General features: G+C 37.4%; 1 protein-coding gene across 2 annotated transcripts in view; it reads left to right on the forward strand.

Annotated features, from left to right (window-relative positions):
- Positions 1-10,461, forward strand: part of LOC149834263 (nuclear pore complex protein) — a 102,305-nt gene extending 91,844 nt beyond the window's left edge. Inside the window, exons 21-25 of one of the 2 annotated variants that reach the window (XM_090011301.1) lie at positions 4,983-5,124; positions 5,216-5,376; positions 5,809-5,925; positions 9,345-9,476; positions 10,346-10,461. In XM_090011301.1, coding sequence (XP_089867427.1) covers positions 4,983-5,124; positions 5,216-5,376; positions 5,809-5,925; positions 9,345-9,422 — 498 coding nt within the window. In that variant the 3' untranslated portion in view covers positions 9,423-9,476; positions 10,346-10,461. The remainder of the gene's footprint in view (positions 1-4,982; positions 5,125-5,215; positions 5,377-5,808; positions 5,926-9,344; positions 9,477-10,345) is intronic. The other variant, XM_090011302.1, reaches the window with a different exon arrangement.
- The last annotated feature ends 346 nt before the right edge of the window (positions 10,462-10,807 follow it).

Below are 10,807 nucleotides of genomic sequence, written 5' to 3' on the forward strand. Positions count from 1 at the left end.
AAGGAAAAGAAAAAGAAGAATAAGAAGAAAGAAGGAAAAGAAGAGGAAGAGAAGAACAAGTGGAAAAGAGGAAGAACGAAGAGAGAGAGAGAGAGAGAGACCCACCTTCGCCTTCTTCTTTTTCTTCTCTTACTGAGAGAGAGAGAAAGAGAGAGAGAGAGAGAGAGAGAGAGAGAGAGAGAGAGAGAGAGAGAGAGAGAGAGAGAGAGAGAGAGAGAGAGAGCTTTTTTTCTTTAAATTACATTTTAGGAGCCTTTTTCTTTAAATTACATTTTAGCCCTTATATAATATCCCATGTCGTGCCTCAACCCGTACCCATGTGACATAGCTCCCTGAACGTACAGTTGTTCCTTTCCTTCCATGCCATCCAGCCATCAATGACCAACATCGCCAAATAAATTCCATCTGCTACTCATATTCAATAGATTTTGTCATTCTTTTGATTAAACTTGACGGTTTTTCATGTAAATTATCAAGGGAATCAGTTGTGGCTGAAGGGTTGAAGTGTACATTATTAGGTACTACAATGCATGTAATACATTTTTTTTTCTGTTAAGTGCATTTCATTTGCGGTTTGTTATTATGGTCACATTGATTAATGATTCTATCTTGGATTTAAGATGTTCATACCTTTCATCTGTACATCTAATACATTTATGACAGACCAGAAAAGGATTTATTAGCAAATACAAATTGTTTAGTTATTCTTAAATTAATGTAGTATCATATAAGATGACAATTTTAGCCAGGGACGGCAGTGGACCGAGGCAGGGGCAGGGGACAAGGTCTCCACCCGCACCCCGTCTCAAAATTCTGCCCTCCATCCCCACACGTGTTTTGATTTTAACCTCCATCCCCGTTTCATGTCTTCCATCCCCGGTCTAAACGGGGCAAGGCAAGACGGGCCCCTGTTTTCCCTCGGTCCACTGCCATCCCTAAAGAGTATTTTAGCATTTTATTAACGGGCATGGGGGGGGGGGGAGAAAGCATAATTCCATCCCCTGCACGGGTTTTGATTTTAACCTCCATCCCCGGTCCAGACGGGGCGAGGCGGGTTCCCCTTTCCCGCCGGTCCACTGCCATCCCTAATTTTAGCTCCTGCTACTCTTTTGTTCCAAAATACTTCTTAATTTGCTTCTTATACAACTTTTACTTCATTTTGACCTAGGAAGCGCCTTCTCTTGCTTTTGATTCACACATTTGTTCAAATCGATGTGATAGAAGGCAATGTGTAACTTGAATGACTTGACCAAGATTTTGACATCCATCATCTTCAATGAAGATGCTTTTGGCTCAACATATTTTTGTTATGTTTCACTATTACTCCATGATGTTGGGTTGTAATGTAAATAGTGTGTGATGGAGCTTGAGAATAAATGATTATCAGAGACAGGATTTAGGGTTAGGGCAAAGAAGAGGTTGAAGAAGGCTTAGAGAGGCAAAGCGAAAAGCGACTTCATTAACCTTGAGATGAGAAGTATACAATCATACAAGGGGATGGCCCCTCTACTGCACTACAGGGCAAAAACTGTTGACTCTGCACTATATGAGAAAGTACAAAAATTCTCTTGAACAGAATGCTATGTGCATATAAATACAAAAAGGGGCAGCAAACAAGAATGATAATATACATATGATACATAAGTCTCAACAATGTCAATCAATAATTTGGTACGACTTCGTAGGTGTATCTTCAATATAGAAAAGATCAAATTAGGCTGAGTTTCAATTAAAAAAGTTTGTTGTAATTGGCAAAACTATTTTGATTATAAGGAAGTATATTGCAGGGCAATCATTTGAATCATTTGTATGATTCTTCGGCGTAAAGAAAGAAATAACCGAAGGGTATGCTGCTGCTATTCTGGAAGAATAAAAATCACCGATTCTCAGGTCACTTATTTTTCTACCAACTTTGGTCAGAACCATATAGGTTAAGAAGACAAAATGAAGTAGACCATGGTCACAATAAGCTGCTAAAGGAATGCATGTTTTGATGGTCATGGTAAGGGGGGTACAGTTGTATGATTTAATGCAGTTGGTGTATCAGCATCCATAAATGAGGCAAACATGAGAATGTAGCGGCATATTTGTCATGAGAAAGAAGATATCTTTGTGGGAAAGTCTCTAGGTCAAGAAAGTGCCTTACAAACTATAAATCCCTCTTGGATTAGTTGATATTTGTTTGTCCACTTGTATAGCATGAACATCATCTCTTGTGATGACCTTATAACAAAACATAAAGATGGTTATGATAAGATGACTGTTGTAGATGAGCTAAAGCGATTGGTTAGTAAAATAGTCTGCGTAAGTTGAACAACATGATACTCAAAAAAGTTAGAGCTATCATGTGTTGCTGCATGAGTTTCCTCCTCAAGTTTGTCATGCAGACATGCATCTGAGTCGTCGAGTTGAACAACTGGTACAATAACCAGTCCTAGGCTAATGCCTGATGGCCATGTGGCCTAGGGAAGAAAATCTTTTGACATGGTTTGTGTACACAAATTTTGGCCTCTTTGTTTCAATATCCCAGGCCCATCTATTCCCCAACTGTAGTTCATTTATGTGTTTGGATTGGATTAAGGTGGCATTTCTTTCATACCCGAGAAAGAGAAATCGATTCCATGTGAATCCCATTTCCAGAGAGTCAAATAATATGAAAGTCATTTCATGTGAAAGATAGTTCTTGGATGTGTTTGTTTCATGTGGGGAAGGTGAGTGACAATTTTACAGGTGTGTTTGTTTCATGTGGGAAACATGAGTGAGAGACATATGACTGCACATGCACACACACACACACACACACACACACACACACACACACACACACACACACACACAGAGAGAGAGAGAGAGAGAGAGAGAGAGAGAGAGAGAGAGAGAGAGAGAGAGAGAGAGAGAGAGAGAGAGAGAGAGAGAGAGAGAGTTATCTGCAACCCCAATAGAGGGGTTTTTCAGCAAATCCAACTGAGAGGAGAGAGATGGATTTTTGTAGAGATAAATTGGTTATCTACAACCCCAACAAAGAGCGAAAAGGGTTTTATGCAACCCTATATATATATTATATTTATATATATTTTGAGAGAGAGAGAGAGCTTACATGTGTGCGATGGTGGAGGAATGGCTGCCAATGGCAGATGATGGAGAAACACACTGCTGGGTAAGGGAGGAGGAAGAGGGCATTAGGATTGCAATTATACTCCTCTTCACAAATAGGGGAATAGGTTTCTTTCCATGGACACATGATTGCTGTCAAAATCATTCCCAAGGGACATACAAAACAACTTTCGTTGCAAAGCAGTGGTTAAAGAAAAAGTTGGTTTTCCTAATTTCCTGTTTTCCCCTCCAAAATCGTGTTTGTTTCACCAGAGGAGAAACTGCTCCATTTCACATGAAAATGAGCTGTTTCCTATGAAGATGGGGTGAAACGAATACCCCCTAACTTTTCTAGTTAATCTGAAAAGATGCACCAGAATCTCTCAACTACAACATTTTCTAATGCAAAATATCAGGAAGCACAATAGCAAATGTAGGAGCACCAAATGGTTGGAGGCATGGTTGATGAAGTTGTGTTTCAGATAAGTGGATGTGTCCTAAACCATGTATGTTAGAAATAGAATGCTAAATTCTTGAAAAAATTCGCTCTTAGTTTCTCCATTCCAGAAATCACATGAATGAAGAATCCATAAAATCACCGAACAACATAGGCTTGTCTTTAGTGTTACAAGCATAAGCAAAAAGTTATTCACCATGCTAGGGGTGGGCAATGCGTTGGGTCAGCCCATGTCAGGCCTGCTGAATTACAGCTAAGATGGGAGAAGATTTGCTACAATTGTAGGCCCCACATGGGCGGACCTGTGTGTGTGTATAAATGTCTATGTATGTACACATGCATGTATGTGTGTGTGTCAATGTGTATAATGAAAAATGTGAAGAATAATATCAAAGATAAGTAAAAGGTTTTAGTAGTATTATTCTTACAAAAATATAAGAAAGAATTGGAAAAGTTTTGAAATTGTAAAAGAAATGAAGAATTAGAATATATATATATATATATATGCTTAAAATGTATAAAAACAACTTTTTCAAGAATAACATGATATTAATGCAATATTTATTTTATGGTAATATTTTGATCTTTTTTATCAGATGTTGCTAAAAACATTAATATCGAGATGTTTTCAATATCAGTTATATTGGTGACTATGATATATAAACACACACACACATTATTTCAAGTGGTAAGCTTAGTTTTACGAGACCATATGAAGTAGTGACAAAAATATAAGTAATTTGCAGAAATATTTACCTATGTAAACTATGTATGATTAGTATGTGATATATGCTATTTTTTTCCTTTTTCATATGTTATTTTTATAACTTTTATGATACATTGCTTCTAGGAATCTGGTATATGCAGTTTATAAAATGGTATTGTGTTCCCAATTTTCTTCCCTTTTTAAGCCATTTTTGAAAACGTTAAAAGTTTGATAAAATGGGTAAAAACTAAAAAGTAAAAACTGTGTATTGGTTTTTTACTATTTTTACATTCTAGGCTTCTAGCTGATTTAACTGACATATTGGATCAATGATCAGATCATTAAAAATAGTCTGATCTGACACAATTTTGAAAACACTGTGCAGTATCAGGCATTAGGATATGATGATGTTACATGTACCATTTTTTGCTGGGTTATTACTTTTCAAGAAGTTTGAAGTAGGGTTTCAAAGTTTAACATGGTATTGGATTCTCATTTAGTGATGCATCTTTGACTTCTTGAAGATGGGATGCATGATTGATCAATAAGACTAGGTATTTCTGTGTGCTTTTAAGAATAGGTAATTCTGAAACATGTTCTTGTGTGTTCCTGGATATTTTTCATTATCCTTACTGTAAAAAATTCCCAAGATGTTTATGATGTTTTATTGTTATTTCTATCACACTATTTCCTCTAATTTGCTGCTTTTGGTACCTATATGACCAGGTTAATGTTGCTGTTTCTTCAAGGGATGAAAACTGCATTGAAGCAGTTATTCGTTGCCTGGCAATCCATGGGGATGGGCTGGAGCAGTATAAAGCAAATGATGGTGGTCTCCTTGCAGAGGTTATAGCTGCAGGATTTAAGGGTACCTGCACTTTCCTGATACATTTTTTTTGCCAAATGTGGTGACCTCAATGTGTTCTAGAACCATTAGGCTGATCTTTTATTTTCCACAGGTGAACTTGCTCGATTTCAAGCAAAAGTTACATTAGAAATTACACAGCTTGATGCTTGGTATACAGATGATAGGGGTTCTTTTAAAATTCCCGCTCCGTATATTGTCCGAGGCCTCTGCCGTCGATGCTGCCTTCCAGAAATTATTCTTCGCTGTATGCAGGTGCAGACCTTTACCCATGCTGCTTTCCATTTGTTTTTCTGGATTCACTGTAATTTTTCTGCTATGAGATGGTGGCTTGAAATTTTTCTTCGGAAGCAGGAAGCACAGTGCTTTTTGTTAAGTGTAAGGACCAAGAAGTTTCATTTCTTGATATTGGGATGCATGCTTCCTTTCTATAAGGAGCATAATTTCCCAGATCTGCTATTGTTTTGATCACTAGAAGCAGGATTCTAGATGCTTGGAGCTGTCTTCCCAGGTGCTTCCTGGTTTAGTTCCAAACTGCTTGCTGCTTCCTTTTTGTATGCTTCCTATTGTGATAAAAGTCTTAGCATCCTGCTTTCACTTTCATGATCTCTTTCTTATTCTTATTTCTATCCTGCAGCTTTGTTGAGAGCATGCATCATGTTGGTCAATATTTTTTCATGTTTGCAGGTTTATGTTTCACTTGCTGAATCGGGAAATTTTCCTGAAAGCCATAGTGAATTGATTGAGCTGGTTGCTTCGTCCGAATCAGGGTTACTTCCTTTGTTTAGCCCACTTCAATTGCAGGTCTGGTTTTAAACATACCATCTGATCTCTGCAATAAGATTGTGGACATTTTTCGCTGTTATCTGTTTTTAGTCCTTATGGTGCCGATTGTATAATTTGCTATCCTCGTAACTCTGCATAAAAAGAAGGGTTAGCATTGCAGGAAAAACTCATATTAATCCTGTTTTCTTCTACTTATTTTGGTCATTGTTTTGTTTCCCTTAATTTTGATTTTTTTATATATTTGAAGATATTTTTTTTCTTTTGTTTGGTCCTCTTTGTTTTTCAGTTGAAACAAATTTTTTACTTTGTATCACCGCATTCCCACAATTTTAAGTTGTCACTTCAACAGTGGCTACTGCCTTAAACTGTCTTTTAAGTTTTGGGGGATGTTAGCTTGGTGAATTATTCCAAGAGGACAATCTGAATGTATGCATGCATTTGAACTTTCAGTTATGGCTATGTATGAGCCAAAGCTGCCAAACAGACACCACACTTAAGCGACTGCAGCTGGCTCTTCTCCTTCTGCTAAGTTCAAGTTTGAGCTTTGAAAAGTCCAAGCAGGTTCAAGATCATCTCCTTGCATACTGTGTTATGCTAGAGCTTGAGCTTGAACCAAGCTCAAGCAATTAGGTTCAAGCTCGGCGTGATCAGAATCAGGTCAAGCTCAAGCTCAAGCTCAAGCTCAAGCCATGCATGCTTCTTGTCTTCTTTTTTTCTCCATTTCGTTAAGATCATTTGGAGGAGAAGAGAAGGAATAAGTGTTCCTGTTGTGGCACTGGTGAAAAGAGAAGAAGATATCACTATACCAGCATCAGTCGCCGTGCAAAAGTGTTCTTAAAAAAACTATATATTAGCATCAGTGTTATTAAAAATGCGCCTCAAGGTGAGGGCCTTTGTGCCTTGAGGTGCAGTCATGAAGCGTAAAAGCATCGAGGCGTACGCCTTGAGGCTCGGCGCACCTCACCGTGAGGCTCGACGCGCCTCATGTTGTTGGTCAAATGAGGGTCAAAGCCCTCATTTGACCAACATTAAAATGTTACCCCCGACCCTAATGAGGGTCGGGGGCCCTAATTTGTCTCTCGCAGCCCCTCTCTCTCGTCTCTCACAGTCTCTCCCTCTCTCTCTCTCGTCTCTCACCTCTCATCTCGGTCTCTCCCACCTCTCTCTCTCGTCTCTCGCAGTCCCTCTCTTTGTCGTCTCTCACAGTCTCGCCCTTCTCGGCCTCCTCCTTCTCGCCGGAAGCAGCCAACAGCCCTTGCCAGACCCCAGGTAACCCCGACCTCTTCATTTTTGGTTCCTTCATGTCTGCCTTCCTCTCTTCAATCTCTCCATCAGGCAGGGGCACGACCTCTGCCATGCGATTTATTCTGGCAGGCAGTGCCCTTGGCCCCTGCCGATTGTGGTCCCTGTCAGGCAGTGGCCAAGGCCCCTACCATTTATTGTTTTAAGCAGGCAAGGACCCGCGCCGGGGGGGACCCCCCTCCCTGCAAAGGCAAAAACTCTGAATCAGGCTCCACAACTCATCATGTTGGTCCTACATTTGGTGTCCCTGCCAACTGCAAGCTAGGATCTTTAGCAGTCTGTCATATGTTATGCTGCTTTTGATCTTGTTTTTGTAGTAAGAAGTCAACTTCGGCATGTGTTTGATCATCTCTGACTTCATGTGTTTGTGTTTCGATTAGTTTTCAATTTCTATATATATATATATATATATATATATATCGATTCTTATTCAATATGAATCTATTTTTTTGTGTTAATATATATTTTGTTATATGTATTTTTGCAATTGAACAATGGGAAAAAATGTAGGATGGGATCATGTAATTGTTAATGTTAACACTCTCATTTTGAAGAGTTTTGGACAAATATATTAACATTTGGTTGTTAATGCTAACATTCATTTTCTAATTATGACATGATGTTGTTAATGCTAATATGCATTTCGTTGTTAATGTTAATTTTTTATTGAATGAATGCTCATATTTTATTTCTTAGATACCTACATAGATTAAGTTGTTGCATTAATGTTACTTTTACATGTTAATCTCATATTTTTTCAGTATTTATTTGAGATTTTTTATTTCTTGTTGGTTGTTGCTTCATCAATAAAGCATTTTTTTATTTATAATTTTAGATATTTTTTATATTTTTTTATGTTAATTTTTTTGAGGCTTACGGTTTATGCCTCGCCTCAGATTTTGGTGGAGCGCCTCGCTACGCCTCAATGCTTTTCACAACACTGATTAGCATTATCTGGCGACCCACCAAAACCAAGATTTCCATATACTGCCACATTTCAATTTTACATGCCTTTTCAAATTCTCTTTGGGTACAAATTTAGTGGATAACGGCTTGGATACTCTGTGAAGATCTCCATTGAGCACACGTTTTGCCCTACAAACAAAAAGCTAAGAAATGTTCTTGGATGATTTAAGTTCACAATTGTGAAAATCTCTTGTTAGTCGACTCAATATATAAACCTATAACCTTTGTCCACTAACTTGTTTTTATCTTTCTACTGCAATGTGTTCTTTGGACTCGATATTATCGACCCACTTACTACTGACTACTTGTGCAAGGGTAGAGCAGCATGCTTTCATGTTTTCCCTGTTTGTTTTCCTAAAAACTTGCATCCATTTTGGATGCATAACAGCTTGAATGGAACTACAGTCTGCATGTCGTTGAATATGTTCCTAAAGGCAGCACAAAAAATGTTGAAAGCAACATTTTTTGTACCAGGTTATAGGTTGGGGTGATACTGCAAAGAATTATCTTTTAGCAACTTGTGATGAATCTATGAGTTAAAGCGCTACCATTCTGGTAGTACACATGTTTTTATGTGTGTGTGTGAGAGAGCAATAAAACCAAAAATTACAGGTTGTATATCATGGACTATTCAATACCACAAGAAGCTTTCCTGTATACCAACGGCAGATTGATGCAAAATCCTCAAATGACTAAGCAAATGTGGTGTTTATTGAATGAAATTCTTCTGAAGTGCATCTGGTTGAGTTATTTACAAAAGCGCTATCTAACTTATCAGCTATTACCAAAAGCTGCCTACGATTTCAGTGATTACATTTAGCGGTCTGCTTTTTTAATTTGTGTTTGAAAGACATGCTTGGTCCTGAAATCATTCAGTTGACCTTTGTTTACTCTAAGAAAGTGACTGAAAAATGTTATTCCATTTAGTTTGATATGGCTAAAGGCACTGTTTTAATTATCAGAACTGCCAGGCTCATGACCGTTCATCTTATTCTGTCAGTTGTTTGTTTGTTAATCATGTTCTCGAACCCGTTCAGCATTGATTGCTATGTTACAAATGCATATGTCGACTACATGATAAAAAATGATAAATCTAATGAAGTTACAAATTTCTTGCTTCTTTATAAATACAGGTCTTTGCTAATATGAAGAATAATTATGTCATGCAGGAATTTTTATTATTTGAAAGAGAGTACTCAATATGCCGAATGGAAGCTCAAGAAGAACCTGTATTTATAAGTCCTTGATACCTTGTATTCGATGAGGATGTGTTATCACACTTAGGCCAATTAATCTTTCAGGTACTATTTGATGTCATATATTTTCTTTGTTTTTTTTATTCAATGATCAAGTTGGGGTAACCAAAAATTTCCAGTCAATATCAGATCGAGTGATCTGCCAAATCACTTTTAGAGAAGTGATTTGGCATCGTCACAGTCCACAATGTATACAAGGACCATGAGGTCCTTGTGGAATGAAGCAATGGACAGTAAAGATGTCAAACCACTTTCTTAAAGTGATTTGACGGATCTCCTGATCTGCTCACATTTCAGATACCAACCCTATTTTTTCTCAATGAGGCATCTTGTACTTTTTGTTGTTACATGTAACCCACCTGGTCCTATGACATTCATTTGAGCATGGTTGAATCAAATGAGCTGACCAAAATGCCTTTGGCATCTTCTTTCATATATGAAAAAACATGGGTGGGATGAATTGTCATTTTATTGTATAAGATTAAAAAGGCAATTGCATGTTTACAACTGAAGTTGTAGATTAGGAAAGCTGGGCACTCGATTGTGACAAAAGAATGGGCTTCTTTTTTGTATTTTTATTAAATATGTGATGCATTGTCCTTGTTGATTTGTGAAGTGTTTTGGACTACCACAGTTTTTATTGATTCGTAGACAACTTACAGTAGGGATTTAATGCAAGTAACCTTATAGGGCATCTCTAAAGGAACTAAGAAAACGTTTCATAAATACCCAGCAACTTTGTAAGTTTTAGGCAAAAACTGGTTTTATTTCTAAGCAACCATGTTCAATATCCAATGGCTTTTGGTGGAATAAATGTCGTGTGAAATTACTGTAAATTCATGTCTTGGCAAAATGTTTTCCATGCTTGCATTCTTTTATATGTCCAATTCTTTCAATTTTTGTTTGATATGCAGTTCTTGCAATTCATCGGTGACTTTGCAGATTGACAAAGAAACTCCTGCGTTATTTACATGTAAATGTGTGGCCAGTGTGATTGCTCTCATTAGTGCCCTTTCAATGCTTGATTCTCATGGATTTCGCATATGCATTTGGTTGTGCATCAACTTTAACTTGTGTTTGTATAGTATTTTTTTCCTTGTAATTATCTTTTTGTAATATTTGGTTTCTTGTTCCAAATAACTAGTATCACACCAACAATATAATCAGCCGCGTAGGAGTGACTTCTGCTTTGATTTCGTTCAATAGTAGCACATTTGTCATGTCAAAGTGTGTTGGTTAAAGAAAAACTTCTCAGTAAGTCGCCAAAATTTTCTTGGTGGATGGTACAAAAAACAGGAAAACCGATGCTTATGAAGAAAAAGACAACTGATGTTATTGTGTTGGAAAATTATCTAATGTAAATTATTGAAGGATTG

Source organism: Nuphar pumila, chromosome 6 (genome assembly GCF_984573655.1).
Source record: "Nuphar pumila chromosome 6, dmNupPumi1.hap1.1, whole genome shotgun sequence".
Lineage (NCBI taxonomy): Eukaryota > Viridiplantae > Streptophyta > Magnoliopsida > Nymphaeales > Nymphaeaceae > Nuphar > Nuphar pumila.